Raw genomic sequence first — 22,389 nt, 5'->3', positions numbered from 1 at the left:
TTGATTTATTTTATTAACAACTCTATCCCTAATAATAAAATTACATTTGTACAAGCTAGGTCTAAACTAGCTTGACTCTTTCCAGACAATTTAGAGTGCCCTAAACATGTAATATGGATTAAAAATATAGGGTGTGATCTTTAATAGGGACTTTTAAGAGGGAGTGTATGGAAGTAGAGAGAGAGAGAGAGAGAGAGAGAGAGAGAGAGAGAGAGAGGATAAGAAAAGTGCCATGAGGTCACCCTTCATATGTGCACCTGCTAAAATGGGTGGTTGTGATAAGCTTTTAATATGTGATTTGCTCTGTTCCACATCTACTTGCATCTCAACAAAATTAGACCCCAAATATGAAGAAGGCCAGTGATCTCAACAAGGTTGCTATTTGGACTTTCTTCTTATGTTTTCTTGGCTATTGACCAAGTTTAAGATACATATAAAAAAAATGCAACAAGCAAATATTTCATAATTATCTTTGTTTTTTGGTAGATCAAATGTTTCATCACTTTGAAACAAACAAAGCAGTATCCAAAAGAAACAAAATTGTCTGCTGAAACCTTAAGCACTTAAAAAGTATATGCAGCTTATTAATAATTCAAGTTATATGTCTGTTCCTAGAAAATTTAGGTATTCTTGAACACACACTCCTTGTGTTCTTCTGTGCTGGACATATCAAATTGTTCAGTATTTTCTACAGAATTTAGCACATTAATTAAACATTACCTTATGACATGGATCATACTTCTTGTTCAACAAGTGAATCTTAAACTATATTCTGAAAAATAAAATGAATCTTACAGCTCACTGATACAGTTCTAAAATTCTTCCACTGACATAAGTGCACAGAAAAAAGGAAATGATAGTATAAAGAAGTCATTGTGAAGTTTATTTCACTCTCTTTTCTTCTCTTTTGATCTAATTTTCTAAAACCAATAGGAATTCAGACATAGAAACAGAAATTAATACTGAAAAATAAGACAAACTAAAGCAGAAAACCTCAGTTCCTATTGTGTTCAATTGTGTAGATATTATCGATCTAATTATATATTACTTTCTCTAGTTAGATTTTTTAGTATCTCAATCCTTAGACTTAAAAAGTTTATATTGAAATCTCTATAATTATGAAAGTAAAATATTTACTCTAATACTGTTAGCTTTACTGATTAAAAAATATAACACATAATTTTAATGAGTAAAAAAATAATTTCAATATTAGTGACAAATGATGACGTTATGAATGACTATTGTGGTGGTGATCAATGAGATCGATATGATGATCGATCTTGCCAATGTCGATCCAAACATCTACGATGGGTCTTATAATTGGATGTACAAAGAATATATTTGGATAACTCAAAAGTCTTATAATTTATCTTACTTGGTAAACAATTTAGTTTTTTTTTTAGACGTAGATATGGAGTTATTAAACCAAAATAAATCTCAACTTTCTTACATATTCTTGATTGTTAATTTTCAGATTTCTATTTTGATTTGTCAAGTTTTCTCTTCTTCCCCAACATTTCTTGTGATCAATTATTTAACATTTTTGGCTCTCATTAAGATTAGGAATACGAGTGTCATTATTTCTTAATAATTAGAGATACAAGTGTTATTATTATTATTATTATTATTATTTAAAATCTGTGATTATATAATCATTTGGTTTTTTCTTCTTTTTTATTTTGATGAAAGAACCACAATTGGCTCCCTATGATCTATTCTTGGCTTTGCTAGAATAGCATACTTCCGGATTCATGTGGGCCGGCCCATTGACTGTTCTTGGGCTTCATTAACCGCAAGCGATGCTGGTTACGGTTGTTTGGTCAAATAAAGTCTCAAGGGTGGAACGAGAAAGCCTAACCTAACCACAGTTAAGCGGACTAAGTTAATCGAAACCAAAGGAACCATTTCAATCATAGGAAGTCGAAGGGGCCATCCTTGGAGGGAAAGCTTCCTTCCCTCGATTGAAACAGTGAACATATATACCCACCACATTCCCTCCCTATTGACATGCTTTGGAAAGAATATTACAGACAGATATGGACAAATATATGGTTTTGTGAGTGAGAGAGATCTCATAATTCTTGAAAGTTATCAGACACACACATTTCTCCTTTTGCTCTCTCGTTAGCAAAAGTGCCCCATCATGCCAAGACTCTCTCTCTCTCTCTCTCTCTCTCTCTCTCTCTCTCTCTCTCTCTCTCTCTCTGAGACACACACAAACAGACATATCTATCTCTTGTTCTTAAGCAAGTGCCCAATCTCTCTCTCTCTCTCGCTCTCTCTCTCTCTCTCTCTCAGAGACACACAAACAGACATATCTATCTCTTGTTCTTAAGCAAGTGCCCAATCTCTCTCTCTCTCTCTCTCTCTGTACCACCAAGTGAGCCTTCTTATTTGAGAGTCAAAGCGCATCGGGACGTCTGTCTACCTATGAGACTGGTCGGTGAAGTTTGTACACAGGTGCATGTCTGTAAATTTCGTGCTGGAGATCGAGGCTTTGGTGATGAGGGAATGGCTGAGACTGAGCCGTTGACAATGAATTCTCATGCTAAATATTAGATATATATATATATTTATTACTATTAGATGAATATAGTGTTAATAATATACTGTTAAACATTGTAGATCAGATTTGATCATCGAGTTAATGAAATCAGTTACTTCATCTCATAATAAATTATTTCAGAACCAAAAAAATATGGATATGATATGGTAAAAGGTCTAAGTGAGATGTAAGTGTGGAGCAACATGGAAGGTAGAAATATAAATGTATATTATATCTATATATAATATGCTCTTCATTGCTTGCTTTTGTTGGATTCCTCCTCGCATTGTGTCCAAAACCACATACTACTAACCCTTAATCACCCCACATTACTCTCTCTCTCTCTCTGTGTGTGTGCGTGTCTTCGCAACGCGATGCGGAGATGGAGCAGGACGAGTGTCCAGCTCTTCCTCTTCCTGGTCGTCTTCTCCCTCTTGCTGCTCTCCTCCATTGTCCACGACGAGAGAGCCATAAGAACTCGAGAGGCCTCCACCGCACAGCCCTCGTTTCCCACCCACTTTGTCACAGAGACTTTTGGTGAGATTGCCTTTGCTCCTCTCATCATTGCCTTGATCTCATCATGCACTTCTCTGATCTTTGTCAGATGGTCTGGATTGGTCGAACGCGTGTACTACGGTCAGGAGCTACAGAGGCAAATCGAGCCCGGCGGCGGAGCGCCGAAGGCAGCAAAAGAGCAGGGAGGAAGGATGCGATGTGTTCTCCGGGAGGTGGGTGTATGACAACAGTTCACACCCCCTGTACGAGGAAGCTTCATGCCCTTACATGTCGGACCAGTTGGCGTGCCGGAAGCATGGCCGGCCGGATGAGGAGTACCAGAGGTGGCGATGGCAGCCTCATCGCTGCAACTTGAACAAGTACGTCTTCTCCTCCATCCCTGTTTACATGATTCTTCTACTGTGTTTGGTTGCCGAAACATATCATAAGGCTTCTCTGTTCCTTGATGAGTCTTAATGCTCTCGTTTGATGATGGGTGAAGAAACAGACAAGTTTGGGTCTTGGCATGTAAACAAGTCTGACATCGATCACTAAATCTTTTTCTGCACTCTTGTGTTCCTCCAAAGATGGAATGCCACAGAGATGCTGGAGAAGCTGAGAGGAAAAAGACTGATGTTTGTGGGTGATTCTCTAACCAGAGGACAGTGGATATCCATGGTGTGCATGGTTCAGTCTGCCATTCCAGATGGGAAGAAATCTATGACACCAAATGCAGCTTTAACAATCTTTAGGGCAGAAGTAAGCTGCCATTTTGCTTCGAGAATCCTCTCTGTATAGCCATAAGCATCTTAGAACTTGCATCGAGCTCATCTTTTTCTTGATGTATCTTAACACATTTTTTATAGGAATATGATGCCACGATAGAGTTTTACTGGGCACCACTGCTTGTGGAATCAAATTCTGATGACCCAGTGAACCACAGATCAAATGACAGGATCATCAGACCAGATGCGCTGGGCAAGCATGCAGGTCAGTGGGAGAAAGCAGACATTCTTGTCTTCAACTCTTATCTATGGTGGAGGAGTGGCCAAAAGATTAAGTTATTGTGAGTATAGAACATCCTTCATTATCCTTAAAGAAGTAACGGTGAAGCATGTCATCATCAGTCGCTTCTCAACTCTCTGGTGAAGGTGGAAACCTGATGATGATGGGATCTGTGAAGAGGCCAATGGACTGGATGCCATGAAGTTGGCCATGGAGACGTGGGCGGATTGGGTTGCATCCACCGTGAACCATTTGGCACAGAAGGTCTTCTTCGTCACCATGTCACCTACACATCTCTGGTGAGCATATCATGCTGTAGGAACAATGTCACGTAGCACAAGCTTTTCATGTACATGAAAGAAGCATATGCTCACTTACCTTTTCTCCTTGTTGTCCTCTTAATTTCCCAACCTGAAACACTGTCATCATTCCAGGAGCAGGGAGTGGAATCCAGGAAGTGAGGGGAACTGCTTTCAGGAGACAAACCCTATCGACGAGGAAGGTTACTGGGGAAGTGGATCTGACATGCACACCATGCAAATGGTGGGAAGCATTCTGGGCAGGCTGCAGACAAAGGTTGTGGTGCTGAACATTACTCAGCTATCAGAGTACAGGAAAGATGGGCATCCTTCCATCTACAGGAAGTTTTGGGAGACACACAGCCCACAGCAGCTAGCAAATCCTGTTAGCTATGCTGACTGCATCCACTGGTGCTTGCCAGGAGTCCCTGATGTTTGGAATGAGCTGCTGTTCAACTCTTTGTGAGATGTAGATACAGAATCTCTGGGTATTTACTACCATTGAAAAGAAAACTACGAGAAGAAGAAAGCATACATGATAATAGGGTTCTTTTTTCTCTCTTGTTCAGAATTGAGCAAAAAAGCTAAGGCTTCCATGACTGAATGAACTGTGGACTTCTATTAGAGTCAACTGAGGAGTCTTGGCATTAGATATTGCAGGGGAGTTGACTTTCTCTCTAGATTCTTCAAGTGGATTTTGTTTTTTCATTGTGCAGAGGTGCATGTATCAAAGGCTTAATCAGCTTAAGATTTATCTAGTGGTTTTCAGATCTTACTGTCCTGTTGAATCAATTAGGAAGATACATGTATATTATTTCTGGAAATAGCATGTTTTCTCCTTTGAATTTTATATTATGTAGTGGAATTTCCTCTGCTGGTGAAGTTTGAGTTCAGGACTTCAATATTGATTTAGAGTTCGGTTGAATATCTAATATATATATATATATATATATATATATATATATATATATATATATATATATATATATATATATATATAAATATAAAGAATCAACTAATAAATTATGATTAAGAAACTTTAACATTGATTTATAGTATTGTTTGGTGATTCTTTGAGCTCTTATTCACTGTTAAAATTATCTATCTTTTATTTGATTTTTATTATGACAAAATTATATCTTTTGTATTTATTTTTACAATTTTGATTTTAATTGTTGGCCATAAATTCATATGTTTCACGAAGATAAACTCAAATTAGCTAATATTAGTTACTTCATTTGAGATTTGTGGATGTTTGTTAATGGAGGGGAGAATCTTAATATTTAGAGAAAATATATATTATATTTGGATTTTACACGTTATTTTTAAGCATTTTCAGGGATAGAAACGTAAAACTACGTGTATTAAACTGACACATCTCCGACTTGAGCGAAGAGGGACGGACCCAATTGAGACTCGCTTTGGTTTCTGTCGATGGCATCCGCTGCGCCGCCCATCCTCCCCGTGTCCTCCGCGGGCGGCGGCGGCGGGGCCGCCACTGCCTCCGCCCCAGCGATCTCTGTCCCCGCCCTCCGCCTATTCCTCTCCCGGCTCTCCGACTCCGCCCGCCGCTCCCTCGCCCACCGACGCCCCTGGTCGGAGCTCCTCGACCGCACCGCCTTCGCCCGCCCGGACTCCCTCTCGGACGCCGCCTCCCGCCTCCGCAAGAACCTCGCCTACTTCCGCGTCAACTACCTGGCGCTCCTCGCCGCAGCCCTCGCCCTGTCCCTGCTCTCCCACCCCTTCTCCCTCCTCCTCCTCCTCGCGCTCCTCGCCGCCTGGGCCTTCCTCTACCTCTTCCGCCCCGCCGACGCCCCCCCGCTCGTCCTCTTCCGCCGCCCCTTCTCCGACCGCGAGGTCCTCGCGGGCCTCGTCCTCATCACCCTCCTCGTCGTCTTCCTCACCTCCGTCGGATCCCTCATCGTCTCCGCACTCACGGTCGGCGCCGCCATCGTCTGCGTCCATGGCGCCTTCCGGTTGCCGGAGGACCTCTTCCTGGACGAGCAGGACCCGGGGGGGCCCGCCGGCGGCCTCTTGTCGTTCCTCGGCGGGGCCCCGGCCTCCTCCGGCCCCGCCGTCCTCGTCTGACGTGGATCTGGTGAGCACAAATAGTTAATTCTCGGATCTAGGGTTTCCTTCTACTCCCGCATTCTTCTTGAAACTGATCGACATTGAATCCTTCGATGGATGGTTTGCTCGTTCTTTCCGTTACTTGGTTTAGATCTTGAACTTTGTTAACGCGTTCTATCTATAATTTCTTTTAGATCTGCTAAATTTGTTGATCTCTTGGAATTTTTGTTATCTTGATTTAATACTGCTGCAGGTTGAGATCTGGCAATCAACACATTGCTTTGTTTGTCTCGCTCAGTGTCTTGCAATCACATTATATATACGCTATTAATATTAATTTGGTTAATTTTTAGATTATCAAATTTGATGACTACTCATAGAAGGATAAAGTTAAATTTAATAGAACCTAATAAACAAAAAAAATTATTGAACATTATTACATCACTTTTCACATGTATAATCATATTAAAAGAAATCTCTGCAGAGTAAAACTTGTAATACTAAGTAAAAAAATTAAATTAAATCCAATAAATCACATAGAAAGACATAGCATAGAACATATGAGTTTACTTTAATTACACAAGATAATGTAACTAATAATCCCCATGGTATTAAGGTTCATCATTAATTTTTGTGCTCTTTGACAACATATTCAGCAACTGAGCCCATTATATGTCTCCATAAATTCTATTACTCCCACAGTTGATCTCACCTTCTTGGACGCCTAATATCACTGTCACCCTATTTACTAGTTTAAAATATTCAGCAAATGCTTCCTTCATAATTCAATTCACCTGATGGAATATTTGTGTGTCTTAAACCAACAATTTTTTAACTCATCCCTTTAGATCCTTAATATGTTTTTGAACAACAATGAGAGGTCACTGTTTATTTTCTTTCTATCGACAAATAAGTTATCTTCACCAGACTTCCTGAAGTTCATCAAAGGCAGGCTGTACATTCCCTAATCCAATTAAGGTTAAAGTTGTTTCATTTGCTATGAAATGTTTATAAATAATCACTAGACTATTAGCAAATAATGCATCTTCACCAGGCTTCCTGAACGTTTAAAGTTCATCAAAGGTATGTTGTACGTTCTCAATCTAATTGAGGTTAAAGTGCTATTTCGTAGATAAATCTATTTTTAAATTTTATTTTACGAATTATATCAAAATATTCCACAAACTCTTTTCTTTTACTCATCACATGATACTCATACTCTTAACCAAAATAAAAAAAAATAAGTATTAAAAAAATATAATACCTAAATCAAGTTCATCATAAGTTATTTTTCAAGAGTCATAAAAAATATCTTGATTCAATAATATCGAAAGGATAAGGTGGAGAAACAAAGAGTCATGTTCTTTTCGACACTCTTATTTATGAGAAAAAGAGGAGGTTGCATATATATAAATTCAAAACAACAAAAGGATCATAATAACAATAACCATTATATATATATATATATATATATATATATATATATATATATCGAGAGAGAGAGACTGATTGCCTCTATTAATTTGGATTTAGGTAAGAAACCTCGAACTCTGTAAATTTGGTGTATTATATATTATTTATTGATATTCTATTGTTGATTAGTCCAAACATACGTATATGTTTGGGCAAGTGATTGCCGTCTACCTGTGCTCGCCAAGAGCTCTCCATGCCGAACAAGGAATGTCTCTCACGACCGACACTACGTCATGATCATGGCGACGGAGACGGCCCTTTGGAGCTGGTGACACGCAATGGAGTGTTTTTGGACAGGTCAGCATTTTCCATTCTATCTATCTGGGAAGGGGAAAAGAAGTCCCTCTAAACGAAATGCTCCTAACATTATATATATTCTGCCTTCGCATATCTTAATCATGCATTTCTCTTATGTGATTAGCAATCGAGTGAGCCAAGGCAGGTTTTACCATTTTCATCGTCGCCACCACATTCACCCATCTCACTTGCCTCCGGGAAGACCCCGTCCGATGCTGCAGAAGAAGACATCTTACGTTAAGATACTGTAATATGCATGTTATGTAATGTTTGAATGGATGAAATAAGGTTAAGAAAATAACATACGACGTTGTCAATAATTAGCCAAAAAAACAGCCCCATCAAAATTTCACAAACCCAAACAGCAGTAGCCAAACGAGAGAGCAACTTCAAATCATTAAGAAAAAGGGTGTTGTATAACCTAAAAAATAATAATAATAATAATGAAATAAAGATAGGAAAGAATCTGTTTAATCTCTTCTCTTTTTTTGTTTGTTATATCTATCTACAAGGTAGTGTATACGCAAGTGTCATGGAGAAGATAGCAGGCTATAAACTGAGTTTTGGCTTGCATTAGCAATAACCTAATTGTTTTCTCTTGCATATCTACTAGTTTCTTCCGCAACGGTAGCCCAGACACTTGCAATCTTTTCAGAATATCCAACCTGTTCAACGTGAATCAAGGAATCAGTAAGTCGCAATGTATTATAGGCATAACAAACAACGATGATTTCCTAACTACAAGCTTAAAATGCTCACAACAACACATTTTGATAGTTATCTAACTTAACATGCACAGTAGATGCTGGGCAATTACTGAGGGATTCCAGCCAGCATCGTGGTTCCAAGCAAAAAAGATCAGCTGCACAATACTTTAATCAATGGAATGGATCCTAGCTTTGTTTTTCCAAAATAAAAAATCTCATGTGCTAAAAAAACCCAGTCCCCAGTAATTTGCTCCAGAAGTGGGATCAATGGTAAAATCATAACACAAAACAAAGAAGAGTAAATTCTACAAGTATGATGTTCAAAAAAATATATATTGCATCATGTCAGTGATGTATTTCAGATGATCTTAATGTATTGATAACAACACTGCAAGTCAACAGAAGATTCGGTATGTCTTTATATAGCCTAGTATTTATCGAGCTAACAAAAAAGAGAAAAATATGACATCCATAAACTATCCTGAAGTTTGATTATGTGCTACCAGAGGAATTGCTGGTGCAACTGCATTTGAGGACAGGAAAGTTGCATATGAAGTGAAATTATCTATCCCGAGATAATTTGCAGAAAAAATTGCATTGAAGGGAACAAGTAACTTGCACTAAACCCTTCTTCAAAATCAATTTATGCCAAACTTTTCATATATAAATATGAAGTAGTGCAGACAATCTTCACTACTGTTCAAGGTGTTGGCTCTTAAATGACAAACTAAAGCATGAGAAATGTCCAAGTACTTCCATGGTCAAAAGACACAATATTGCTGCTTCCCAATATGTTCCACATCATCAAGCAGAGAGTGGGCTTTACCTGATTTATTACAAACCCTTTCAGCATGCTGAGAAAATCATCATGCTTTTCTCTGTCTAGCCTATCAAGCTCATTCCGGTTGTTTTTCTGCACAAATGACAACTGTCTTAGATATCTGCAAAATTATATCCTATATAGTTCAATGTATTTGTTTTGGAAGAATATACGTCTTAGGAAGCAAAAGCCAAACAGAGTTAAAAGGAAACCCAAATTTTGTTGTCAAGCAACCCACATAAAGTATCAAACCTCCCAATTTGAGATCTAAGACCAAAAGCATACATTTGGTCATTGAAAGGACAACCTCAATTAGCTGATTGGACAACTGAAGGCCCATAAAAGAAGGTCCGGTCACTTATATGTTTGACCTGAAGTCCTTTTGGATTTTGGATTTTTTTTATTTTAAGATAAGTCCTTTCCAGTTAAGGTCACCAGATGCACAAATGCTTTACACTGGTATGGGTACTCAATTCTATTATTACACTGGTAACGTCACCAGATGATTTTGTAACAGATAAAGTTCGAATTTCCATAAAAGAAGAGGGTTCAAATATTCTCATTCTATTATTTAGCAAGGTAGGATTAAAAATGATATCATTTTAACAGCAGCATCTTAAGATCATGAAATAACAATTAGAGTCAAGTAGAAATGTTTCTACAGTTGATATAACATATCTGGCTATCATATTCTAGGCAAATGCTTATTGATATCATGCTCATTGGTTCCCACCGGTTGCCATATTTAGCATGATACTAATTAAATGTTCCTATGAGAAATCTATCCTCAACAACAGTAGCATAAAGAACCTGAGTGAAAAACCAAAAGACCTTTGGAGCTGAGTAATCAGGATTTGTAGCAGGTTCCCAAGCCCAAAGGGTGGGATGACTAGAACAGAGTATGGAACTAACAATTTCTCTCTCAGTAATCCATCAAAAACTCTCAAGTTACAGCAGACTTCATGTTGCAATATAATCAACAGTGCAAAACTCATAAATTAAGACCTATGCCACTCAACAACATCAAACAGCCATATTTCCAGATTCTTCCCCCTTTTCCAGGATGTCCAAAAGCACGTGGCATTGTTTGATACCCATTTATGTGTCATATATCAGCAAAAAAGAGTGTACTCTATCAAGTACACAAGCATACAAATAGTTTGTGGATAAGATGCTGATGTGATGATAGAAGGAAAAAAATAATACTAACATTTAATCCAATAGTATAACTAAAATGCAACGAAGTCAATTAAACCATCTAAGCATGAGAAATATCGATACCCCAAATCAAATAATTTTGCTTTAAATGTAAGTAAAGAATCTAATGCTTAAATCCTTGAGAGTTGCTTTGTGATCTTTGGATTGCCTTCACATGGGAGGCCTGCAGTTCACATCAAAATGATTCAACCAGAGGAATTTCTAGCTCATTCAAGTCAGTCAAATAAATAGCCAATTGTAGTATAGGAGGAATAGCATTGAGAACTGCAGTTGGGCTAGAAATCAATTTCCAAAAGCAACAAAGAGATGAGAGATCATAATTTGATATAATGAACAAAAAGAAAGAATTAGTAACGCTTATACAAATTACTGGGACAGACTTATATGGTTTTACTATCATCATAATTGAAAACTCCTAGAAAACCAACTCATAGTCTTCTACTGGTATACAGAAAAAACTGGCATGAAGTAATTAATACTCACATTACCATAGCATATTTTGCAAATGACAATTCATTGCATCTTTAAAACTAGGATAAGAATTTTATTATTTTTGCCATTAGTAGTAAGTTACCAAAATGTGCAAATGTGTTACTGATTGGGCTGCATCACTTAAAAAGTTCACCATTTAGTAAGACAAATTTCATCATGCAGTCAAATAAGAAACTATCTGGTGCAGCATTGCAGCTTGATAAATTTACTTGGACATCATAAGCTAACTTTCAACAGACATAAAGATATCTTGCTTCAACAACATCAAAAGGACACGGTGGAGGAACGAGAGTCTTCTTCTTTTCAACACCCCTACCTTACTGAGGAAGACGTTGCATATATAAGTTCAAAACAGCAAAAGAACCATAATAACAAAGACTATTGTCAGAATTTTTGATGTGATACAACTACACTAAAGACCTAACCAAGCATGTTAATCTTGTCAAAAAAATAAAAAAGACTCAGTACCGACTTTTCAATAAGTGTTTCCAAATCAGTTCTGAAAATTAGCTTAACTATTATCTACCAAATCAACTTTGACAAACTGCAAACAGATTAGAACGTAACAAAGACATCCGTGGTGTCATCCTTGGTATGGTACATCAGGAAATGACAGTTAAGCTAATTCCCAAAGTTGATTTGAAAACACTTGCTAAAACATTAGTACAAATTTTTTATATTTTTTGACAAGATTAACATGCTTTGTTAGGTCTTTAGTGTAAAGCAGTATTGCAGCTTGATAAATTTACTAGGAATTTCCTTTTTATTACGTGTTGAACAACTAGAGTCCAATGCAAGTTGCATTAATGTTTCAGCAAGACAAGTCCAGATGGTTCCTTCCAGTCTACCAAGGCAAGATCGATGCACTCATAATTTAAAGAAATATCCTGAATAGCCATGGAACCTGAAAGATATGCTATGAAGTTTGATTGAAAATTATTATAACTGAAAATTCCAATCATTGTAGATGGACAAGCATGGTACATGAAAAAAATGATGAAATTTCTATTTGGTAATATATTCAGTGTTTATGCATTGTTCTGTGTGATCTGTGAGAGAAACAGACAATACCTTTATCCTCTCATACTCTCTTATTGCACAGCTTTTTGCATCCTCGGTGACTCTTATTGTTTCTCTTAGTTCATCCACTTTACGGAGTCTTGATCTGTCACCACCAAATATCTTTGAGGATGCAGCTTCAAGTTTCTCAACCCTTGTATTCAAGGTTGTTAAATCCGACATTAGTGTTTGCACAGTCAACAGAGTGCTAGTTCTGTCTGAGAATGCACTGCGAGCAGCTACCGTTAGTCCTAGATACTCATGCAGTGTGTCCTGAGAAATGAAATTCCCAGATAAGTAAATAGCAGGACACATAAAGTCCCTCCTCGACAATTTTTGGTTTAATGAAGTTCATGCAAAAATAGATAAGCTAGCTATGATAAGTACCAGATGTTTGACAGTTTGAGCATTCAATTCTTGATATAATCTGCTTGCTTTTACTGCAGCAGTTGCGACATTTTTGGTATCAGCAACTCGTATCCTCTGCGAGCGGTATACACTCTCCTCAGTCTCAAACTTTATCAGTTTGATGAAGGTCAAACCCAACCCTCCCATTATTTCACTGACATCTTGTTGTGATCTAATAAGAGCTTCAGCCTGCTAAAAAGCATAATGCTCAATTAGTAGAAATCTAAAGGTGCAAACAAAATCTAAGGATTCAACAACTGGACCACTGAAATATTAAAAAAGCACCAGGCAAATTCTGAGTGATAACACAAGAAGACTCTGAAGGTAGTTAGGTTGACTATAAAACTATTAACCAGAACCACACTTCTCATCAAGAAACTTAATTCCCAATTATATAAGAGTGGCATTTTATGTGAAAGGTTTAACCAAAAATGAAATAATATTTAGGCCCAAAAAGCTTAGAAAACTCTAAATTAGACAATCTTAACTCCTTAAGCAAGAGTTTGTGCTTTGTCAGAAAACCGACAAATTAGAGCTGTGTTCCTCATGTAGCTTATTCTGCATAAACGTGGCCTTATACAAACACTTGTTAGGAATCTAATTTAAATTGCCAACAAATGGTTAATCCTTAAAGAGAGCAAGATATAATGAGTAACAACAAACACTTGTTAGGAATCTAATTTAAATTGCCAACAAATGGTTAATCCTTAAAGAGAGCAAGATATAATGAGTAACAACACTTGAACAGTCTAGAAATCCTCATCCAAACAAAATGCAATATAAAGGTGCAAAAATGATGCATGAAGATCTTGGAACAAGTATGCAAAACAAAAGAAAATAAGTCATCCAATACAGCGAGCATCTCTCTCCACTTACCGTGACCCTTTTCCGAAGGTTAAAGGCACAAGGTTTGTCAATAAAGTATTATAATATTGTCATAGAATGTCCTTGACGATCTTGCAGTCACAAAAACCTTCTATAAGAAGAATTGATAACCATGACCAGACAATTTAATGCATCATTGTTCTCAGAATAAATGCTTCCAAATAGTTGGTAATTGTGGTTACTGCTTAAGAACACTGCACTGTAAATGACTGCAAATCCTTTTCCACTCCATTAGAAATACTACATTGTAGTTCTGCTTCCAAAGTGGTATTTTGTTTATTTACAGCTGAGAAACTTCGAAGATTAAATCAATCAAAACACAGAATTCTGGATTGTTAGATTCTTAAGTCAAATTTTGTACAAAAACAATAAAATTGAAGTAAACTAAACGATCTTTTCTCTTAATTCAATTTCTAAGACCATATCTACAGCAACAGATACCACATTCATCAGTGGATCAGACAAGCATCCAGACTCCACTTCCATTTCTCAGTAATTTTCACATACCTGCTGTGATGCGGGGGTCAGCTGCCATTCGAGGTCCTGCATCTTCTCCTTCCTCTCCAAAAACTCCTTGTCCTCCACGACCGATGGCTTCACTCCACTCCAGTCATTGACCACGGCCTGCTTCAATTCCTTAAATATCCTCAGCAAATCCCTGCCGCCCTTCGCAGGCTGGACGATGTCCTGTGGCGCGACTTGTGCGGCCGCCCACTCCCCGAACAGCTGCTTCGGCAGCCGTACCGCCCCATCCATCATCCTCGAAGCCACGTCGGTCGTCGTTGGCAGCGGCAGCTTCCCCTTTTCCTGCAGGAACACCCTAAGCTCATCACTTTTCCCAATAACCGGGTGCTCCGCGAGCCTCCGCAGGTACTTCTCGAGCGCCAACCGTCGGTGCTCCACAAACTCGTGCTTCTGCATTATCTGGCTATCGACCAGGTTCTTATCAGGCCGCGGCGGGATGAAGAAGCCGCGGTATGCCTCAGAAAGCCGGTCAGCGAGCGTCACAACGTCGCGGAACCGCCGCCGGACGCTGAACTCGGGGCCGGCGTCATCGGAGCCCGGACGGACGCGGGTGGTAATGAGGTAGGTGACGTAGGTCGTCCCGCCTGGGACGAGCGAGTTCGAGGCCTCCACCTCTGTCTGCGGGTCGGATACGGCGATACGGCGGTAATCGGAGGCGACGGCGCGGGCAGATCTGGGGGAGGCATCGAGGCGAAGGAAGGGCCCCTGATCGGACGCGCCATTGCTGGATTCAAAGGGGCTGAAGACAACGTCTGCGTAGGAAGGCGGCTCGAGGACGGAGGAGGACGACGGCGGAGGGGAGTCACCGCCGCGAGGAGTGGGAAAGAGGAGGGGATCTACGTCGGAGGGAAGGGAGGAAGGTATGGCGGTGCGGCAGTCTGAGGCGGCGGCGTCGGAGCGGGCGAGGCTCTCCCTCTCTTTTCTCGCCCTGATTGAGGCAAACCCTAAGAACGCCTCCAGACCCATCATGATTGTTTGATTGTCTATTTGCAAGAAGAGAAACAAAGAAGCAAATTGGTGAGATAAATCTCGACGGGATTCGGAGGGAAAGAGGAGATATAAAGAAGCGTTCGGAGGGGAAGTTACGAATGAAGAGGGATAGTTGCACTGGCGGTGACGATAAGGACTCGTTAGAGAGAGTCGTAGGGGAGAGTTGGACACTGCCGTAACAGAAATCACGGGTCACGTGACCGTCGTTGTGTCCGATGGATTAATTAAACAGATTAATTCATAATTCATGACTTAATTAATTGAGATTGATTAATTAAGCATATAAATCGACAAGAATTGAGTAATCAAACATTTAATTCCATATCTCGATCATCTGTTGGTGCTAATTTATCGTCCATTTGTACTTCCACGTGTCATCTATGTGAAAGCAACACGGGCCCATCTCTACTTTGTACAGAGAAGGCGCTTCGGTGAAATCCCAGCCTTCTATTGGGTGCAGTCATCCGCCTTAATGTTGCTTTTGGTGGCTCTCTCAACATCCTCCCTCGAGCGTCGCTGTCGCCCAGACTACGAGCAACAATGTGCCGCTGTCTCCTCTTCCAACCCGGTTTTCCTTCGATAGATTCTCCGTGCTTAGCTCTCTTTCTAGCCGTTTTCTTCTTCTTACTTCATGCTATTTCTTTACATGGCTCCTCATCCAGTTGACAAACAGTTGCGCGTCACCTGTTCGACGTAATGCTCGAAAAAAACAAGGGATGCCATTTTGCTGCTTCATATTCACAAATTGACAGTGAAGAACTATCTTAGAAAGGCATCTTTCTTGTTCCAATGTACAGAGGATGATTGACTTGACATTCTGACTGGATTTTTGGATAAATACTGTTAGTTAATCTATACGATCTGATCAAAACTGACATTAATGTCACTGATTGCTGCCTTGGAATTTACTTATAATTCCTTGTTTCTGTTGTAGCTGAATCTTCGATGCCAAACATCATCTGCGTTGGGGTTAACCTATGGAGGTATTCGTAGTCGTTGCCAGAGGGAGGACACATACCAGTAGTGCAATCGTGGATGGTAGAAAATCTTTCCATCTCATGTATTTTCTGGTTCCTTTGTTATGCATAATAGGGAGGTAAAACTGTTATAATTAGGTTCACACCAACAGGGGCTATCTACAACAAGAACGGATCATACATTTCAGACTAGTTGTTTGTTTGAAGCTTTAGACTAATTGCACTTTCTTCTTGCAGATTTGATTGGCAGTAAGTTAAAATAGATGCATCTAATTGCTTTTTTATTTTATGCAGTGTGTATGCTTATTATTCCATCATTGGCACTGTGTTCCAAATGGAAAAAATCATATCTTATGACTGTATTGCTTTCTTTAATTACTTGTTTCAACAAACAACTCTCCAAAAAGAAAAAAAGAAGAAAAAAAGAGAAATATCTTATTTCAGGATACAAAAGGATTGATCTTAGTTCCTTAGGTTGGGAATTATGTTAATGAACTTGTTGTCTACTGGGAAGGAACTTTAGCAATTTAATTCTTGTCTTGAACTACATTGTTGAAGAAATCATTGCACTGAGCATCTACTTGGAAGGTTGATTAATAAATATTGATATTATCATTTTTTTCTTCAGTATCTGCAAAATCAAGGTTTTATTGGGAAACCATAGATAACGAAGTGGGCTTATGAGTTCGAACTGATTCAAAATTTTGTGGATTCTTGGTTCTAAAATCACAACAATTTTAATTTTAGTTCATCTAGTTTTTTTTTTCTTGTATCCAATCTTTATTTTCTCGGACTTCGTCACGGCTTTGTGTTAGTAACTAAATAGTGTGTTATGATATTATTTTAGCAACCAATTCAAATGACATCATTCATCTCTAGTTATTGAATGCATTATCTGGAATTACGTGTTACTGTGTTTGTCTATGTGCTTGTCACTTATTATTTTGTGAGCTATTTGTTCAATCGATAGTAAATTTGACTCCTTATCATGCCTTTGTTTTAGACCAATGTACTTGTTGAAACTGTACTGATTTGTGTAACAGTTAGGTGGTTCTGCTTGGAATAATATTTTTATGGTTGTATTGCTTTAATGTGTTTTGTTTATCTTGCTTCAGTTGATTCACAGCCAACCATAGAAGAAACAATTTTAGTAAGTAGGTGATGGCCTTATGCTAGGGCTTCCTTAACCTATCATTCCCCCGAAGATTGCATCTTATGTTCTCGAAGGTGTTGATCTATGTGATGGAGTGCTAAGGAATCTTTATTTATGTAAATGATAGTGAATCATGTCATATAACTCTAGTAGTCAATGTTTTTAAAAGCGTTAGGCCCCAAAAGATGCTAAGATCCTAAAATTCTTGAGGCACTCGCCCAGGCGCCCGCTCAAGCGAAGCGAAGCACTCTAGAATATTAAAATATAAAAAATATATAATATAATTTTAAAATATATTATAATATATAATATAAAATATGTTAATAATAGTTTAAATATCAGTACTAGGATTAACAATCCGCTGTTAATAGTAGTTATAATAGTGCTCAATAGGGTGGGAGAAGAGGAGTCACCGACGGTGGAAGGTGGGGAACGAGAGGGTGACGGTGACGGAGGAACCTTCGGATGGCGGTTTGCGAAAGAGCCGATGATCGAGCAGAAGTCCAAAAGCCATATCGGGATCCACTCTGGGGAAATGTCTCATCTAAGCTTCTTTGTCATCAATGCAGTGAAGTTGATATATATATAAATAAAGAATATCTTTCTGAGAAGGAATCTTAGTTTATGTGATTTAGACATGTGTGCACAAAGAAAAGATGTGGTGTTTTCAAATGTGGATTTAGAGACTACGTTCCCTTTCTTGCATCTCGAAGGGCTTTCTTTCTTTTGCCAACAACTGGATACTTCCTAAGAACAGGAACCTCCCATTCCTATGCTGACTTTGGAGCAGGAGATGTATTAGCAAGAGAAGAAAGGGTGATATTATTAGGTCAAAATGCGTTAGAAGAGCTGATAAAGGGCAACATAGGGTTTTTCCCATTGGAGTAGTGGAAGAGCAGCCCTACCGCCATGAATACAGGACTGAATCTGTTTGTCTTAGAGAATAGACTGGAATGGAATGGAAAGCAGGGTGCCTATCTTCTTTGACTTTCCGAACTTAACTCCCGAAAACAAGAATTGTAATGACTTTCCATCTTCCGCTTTTCTACTTGCTTGATCCATTGTTTTTGAGAGTCAGACTAAGATTCTTTCCCGCCTTACTTTGAGCTACAGCCCTACCCGGACTTTCTACTGCAGATTCTCTGGTCGACTTTCCGAGCACCCGAACGCGACCTGAAAACGAAACGGGACTTGCGGTTCCAGCAGACTTGAGCACCGCTTATGATCTTGATCTGCTGGGAGCAGCTGAAACAAAGAAGAGTCTGGTCCGCTCTGAATGAAGGCCCTAAGAGTAGAATTGATCGCGTCATGCCATGATGAAGAAGAACTTAGATGATGACAATGGAGCTAGTCACAGAGCTTAGTCATAGGTGAAACTATTATCCCGATGCATGAAAGCGAAGTTTGCCTACTGATGAGAGAAGCAATCCTCCTTCCTTCTAGGGCTGGGCGAAGGAGACTTCCGGACAGATGCGCTTGCGCTCGCTATACCTCTTCTTCCTTTTTTGAGTTTGAGGTGTAGTAAAAGCAAGAATTCTGATCTAAGAATATAGATATGACAACTCCGGTATCTTTCTGAGAGTCTGTTAAACTAAAGGTTGAGATGGATTATTGGGAACGCCCCCCAACGGAAGGATTTCTTCAAGGAGTCAAGGAGAGCTATTAGAAGGAAAGAACGTATCGAATCAACCACACTAAACAAAAGCCCCTGATTGATTAGATTAAGACCTACAAAGATGGGGAACATACTCATGAGAGAGCCTCTTTTGCCCTTGATTGTTCGTTGCGCTATTGCTAGTTCTCAGTAGTGACTAGCTCCATGCACCTTACTCTGGAAGCTGCGGACAGCGGCAACGGCAGCGGAGGAAGTTGCGGATGGCGGTGGCAGCGATAGAGAAAGTTGTGGACCTATCCCTCAACGGTGGAGGGAGCTGCACATGAAAGATTAGACGGTAGAAGGAGCTGCGCAAAAAAAAAGCAGTGGCTAAGGAGGAAGATTCGGACCTTTACATCGGCGGTAGAGGACTTAGTCAGTAGCGCAAGAGGAAGATTGGACCTTCCATCGGCTGCAGAGGATGCCGCGGCGGATCCTTGGGTTTATCAAGCGAGTTGGGGGAGCAGGGTGGGTTTCGATGTTTACTATTGGACTTAGTTGGTTCGATTGAACCAACCAACTCACTATTGAATTGAACCAGAGTCCAAAATCTGGTTCGATTTGTTGGATTCAATTGAGCACTCGCTTGAGGCGCTCAGCACCTTGGCTCAGTCAAGCACCTAGGTGAGTGCCCGGGCACCTTTTAAAAACACTGGTGCTAGTATCCATCTCGTCACCAAAAAAATAAATTGATGTGATTGAATCATTGAACTTTATTTTGAACATTACCGTGGAACTCACTAATGAGATTGTCTTGTATCGAGTGTGTGCTGCGAAAAGGGTTGGTAACATTTATGTATTCTTTCATTGTGTTATACAAAATTCTATTTGGTCCTTTGAATTGATATTTGACTTGTCTGTTGGACAAATTTCTAATAGGATAAAGAGCTAAGACGGAGACTTTCAGATAGTGAACATAAATTGGGATTGTCCATGCCCATTGAAGAAGCAAAGGAAAGAGCTGCTCAACTTCAATCTGAGGTTACATCTTTAGAAAGGTACAATATTTTAGCTTTTTATTGTCTTTCTGATATATGGTAGTCACAATGGTCTAGAGAATGGTAGAATGACAAGTACCTCCATTGCATCTTTCCTTTTTTCTTTTTTTTTTTTATAATGTAATCCACGTATCTCTTCATGGAACATATATGTCATCACACTTGATTAAATAGCCAGAATTGCATCTGATATATTTGCAAATGATTGTGGATTAACATTTTATCTACCCCTTTGTTTATTTATCCAACATTGTGGTTCATTTGATAGAAGTGAAAGATAGAAAAAACTATGTGATCTTTATTTTCTTAACTGACCTTTTATATGCTCAACCAAAGTGCAGATAGTTGCTAGTAACTGTTTACATTTAGAAAAAGCTGTCCTAATAAAAGCTAATATATCACTTAGTACTTATTAAAATGTGGTGTACCTTAGAGTTGGAAGAAAAAATCCATTATATGTGATACAAAGCAATGATTGTTTCTACATTATGGAATTCATTATTAATGATTTTGACTGCAAAATCTTCTTGTATTAGCTAATTATAAAGTTCCATTTATATTATGAATTCTTCTAGGCACATGATTCTTGCAAGTGGAATTCAAGGCATGGAAGGATTTCATCAGCGCTGGAGTTTGCATGGACACCTTGAGGATACTGAGTATCTCTCTAATTTTTTCGTGTTTTTAATGAATTATCTTTATTGTGATATGTTTCATAAGATTTTACATTACAATTGTATGAAGTCCAATTTTTATTTTGTCATGTCTAATAATGTCATGTCAGCATAACTTATATGTTGTTATTGCCTTATTGGAATATAAGATTGTATAAATTATAAGAACATCTACAGACCAGGAGTTCCAGTTTAATATCATCATTATATTGATATCAAATACTGGATGAGTTCCCAAATCGTTGACTCAACGATAGACATGCATATAATTCTAGGAGATGGATGCAAAGAGTGAAGGAAACCATCTAGCAAACAGTGCAGCCTTGTGCTAGTGTGTGTCTGTTGCTTTTCACTAATAAACTATATTTTATAAACATGAAAGTTTCTTGTATCAGATGTTAAAGCTTATTTTTTTTAACTATCATTTAATGTTAATATTTTTTTCATGTGCAGAAGAAGATCGGAAGCTTTAAACCAGGGAATAGAAAAGAGGAAAGCTGACATGATCCAGGGAGAGCCTAAACGAGATCCAGTTAGAAAGAAATGGGTTTTTTTGGCAGATTTCGTTTGCTCTCTTGTTATTTCGAGTAAGTATATATCAAAGTACATTTTAACTTTTAAGAAATTAATTTATGTTTTGCCTTCGAACTGTTTCTAAGGCAAATATATCTTCATGAGACCTCTACATCAGTTCAGCTCATGACCTTCTGCCTCATCTAAAAACAGTTAATTTTTTACATGTATCTTATTAGAAAAAATTCTTGCTAAAAATGATTAGTATCCTTATAAAAAAAAAACATTTTCCTGTACAGATTATGTTGTTGATTTCAAAGGGGTTCTACAGCAGCATTCATGTATTCTAATTAGAATTTGTTCTTTAGCTGCCATAACTCCAGTTCAATCCTGTTTATTACCTGCCTTAACTGGGTGAGTTTGCATTGCATTGTAACGTCAATATGGTTCAGCTGAAGAAGCCAACTGACTTGAAGCTTCCTTTTCTAGTAGATGTCATAAATCAAGCAGTTATGGATTGATGAAATGTAACCAGAAGAAATCTGGAGACATGAAGGGTCAAATTAGTTAGATTCAATTTTTCTAACTTGCTGACTTCGATTCAAACAAAAAGATGTGGAAACAGAACTTCCTGATGGACTTTAAAGGCCCATTTCACCTTCTACCTGAGAACTACTGGATGAGGTGTCTCCTCCTCCACCAACCCTAACCAAACACCATCACAATGTGTCATAATTCCTACAAAGACTGCAAAAAGTACTTTAAATAGTGGGCTAGTTCAGCTAGCTGTCAAAAAGGTTAGAGCAGTTATCTATGACTCCTTTAAGTTCCGTTATCTGCATGTACATGTCATTACCAAATCAATTGGAATGCAAACCTGCAATGATGGAGTTCTTCTCATCAAGGAAAGCAACCCTCTCATTGTGGAAGAAGGCTTGTGCTGCAAGCATTGATGCAATTTTCGTGGTGATCCGGTGGGTGTAACAACTCCCACAGAGATGTACTGCTAACTGTCTTTCTAGAGTTTGATTAAGGACCTGCATTCACTGTCTCCACAAATACAAAACCTAATCTTCCAACCTCAAACAAACCCATTGCTGTGTGTGCATATATAAGCCAACCCCCTTCATGC

At 38.7% G+C, this 22,389-nt stretch overlaps 3 protein-coding genes across 6 annotated transcripts; 2 read left to right on the top strand and 1 right to left on the bottom strand.

Annotated features, from left to right (window-relative positions):
* The first annotated feature begins 2,944 nt into the window (after positions 1-2,944).
* LOC135607183 (protein trichome birefringence-like 35) lies at positions 2,945-4,991 on the top strand. Its single transcript, XM_065098787.1, has 5 exons — positions 2,945-3,420; positions 3,628-3,799; positions 3,907-4,106; positions 4,192-4,344; positions 4,480-4,991. The coding sequence occupies exons 1-5, from the start codon at positions 3,329-3,331 to the stop codon at positions 4,808-4,810; spliced, it is 948 nt and encodes a 315-aa protein (XP_064954859.1). The 5' UTR covers positions 2,945-3,328; the 3' UTR covers positions 4,811-4,991.
* A 739-nt stretch (positions 4,992-5,730) lies between these two features.
* On the top strand, positions 5,731-6,626 carry LOC103977801 (PRA1 family protein B2-like). The gene has a single exon (XM_009393422.3). It carries the CDS (start codon positions 5,779-5,781, stop codon positions 6,430-6,432), a length of 654 nt encoding a protein of 217 aa, XP_009391697.2. The 5' UTR covers positions 5,731-5,778; the 3' UTR covers positions 6,433-6,626.
* Positions 6,627-7,945: 1,319 nt separating this feature from the next.
* Positions 7,946-15,418, bottom strand: LOC103977800 (sorting nexin 2B). 4 transcript variants are annotated; one of them, XM_018822728.2, is made up of 6 exons: positions 14,281-15,418; positions 12,868-13,080; positions 12,493-12,753; positions 9,718-9,804; positions 8,769-8,849; positions 7,946-8,399 (listed from the first exon to the last, which is right to left on the bottom strand). In XM_018822728.2, the coding sequence occupies exons 1-5, from the start codon at positions 15,265-15,267 to the stop codon at positions 8,769-8,771; spliced, it is 1,629 nt and encodes a 542-aa protein (XP_018678273.2). In that variant the 5' UTR covers positions 15,268-15,418; the 3' UTR covers positions 7,946-8,399. The 4 variants fall into 4 exon arrangements, with proteins under 4 accessions (XP_018678273.2, XP_064954857.1, XP_064954858.1 ...); XM_065098785.1 differs by lacking the exon at positions 7,946-8,399 and having other exon boundaries at positions 8,553-8,849; XM_065098786.1 differs by lacking the exon at positions 7,946-8,399 and having other exon boundaries at positions 8,553-8,849; positions 12,868-13,077; positions 14,281-15,416.
* Positions 15,419-22,389: the final 6,971 nt, after the last annotated feature.

This window comes from Musa acuminata, chromosome BXJ2-3, assembly GCF_036884655.1.
Source record: "Musa acuminata AAA Group cultivar baxijiao chromosome BXJ2-3, Cavendish_Baxijiao_AAA, whole genome shotgun sequence".
NCBI classification, from domain to species: Eukaryota; Viridiplantae; Streptophyta; class Magnoliopsida; order Zingiberales; family Musaceae; genus Musa; species Musa acuminata.
The sequence above is the reverse complement of the archived record's forward strand: the minus strand, read 5'-3'. Positions and strand labels throughout refer to the sequence as shown.

What these genes read in the sequence shown, in the direction of transcription:
- LOC103977800 (XM_018822728.2), bottom strand. Translation starts at nt 15,267, where the DNA reads ATGATGGGTCTGGAGGCGTTCTTAGGGTTTGCCTCAATCAGGGCGAGA. An exon ending in CTCAAACTGTCAAACATCTG is followed by an intron (nt 12,754 to 12,867) that starts GTACTTATCATA and finishes TTCATTTCTCAG; the next exon opens with GACACACTGCATGAGTATCT. An exon ending in GAGAGTATGAGAGGATAAAG is followed by an intron (nt 9,805 to 12,492) that starts GTATTGTCTGTT and finishes TCATTTGTGCAG; the next exon opens with AAAAACAACCGGAATGAGCT.
- LOC103977801 (XM_009393422.3), top strand. Translation starts at nt 5,779, where the DNA reads ATGGCATCCGCTGCGCCGCCCATCCTCCCCGTGTCCTCCGCGGGCGGC.
- LOC135607183 (XM_065098787.1), top strand. Translation starts at nt 3,329, where the DNA reads ATGTCGGACCAGTTGGCGTGCCGGAAGCATGGCCGGCCGGATGAGGAG. An exon ending in CATCGCTGCAACTTGAACAA is followed by an intron (nt 3,421 to 3,627) that starts GTACGTCTTCTC and finishes GTTCCTCCAAAG; the next exon opens with ATGGAATGCCACAGAGATGC. An exon ending in TAACAATCTTTAGGGCAGAA is followed by an intron (nt 3,800 to 3,906) that starts GTAAGCTGCCAT and finishes CATTTTTTATAG; the next exon opens with GAATATGATGCCACGATAGA.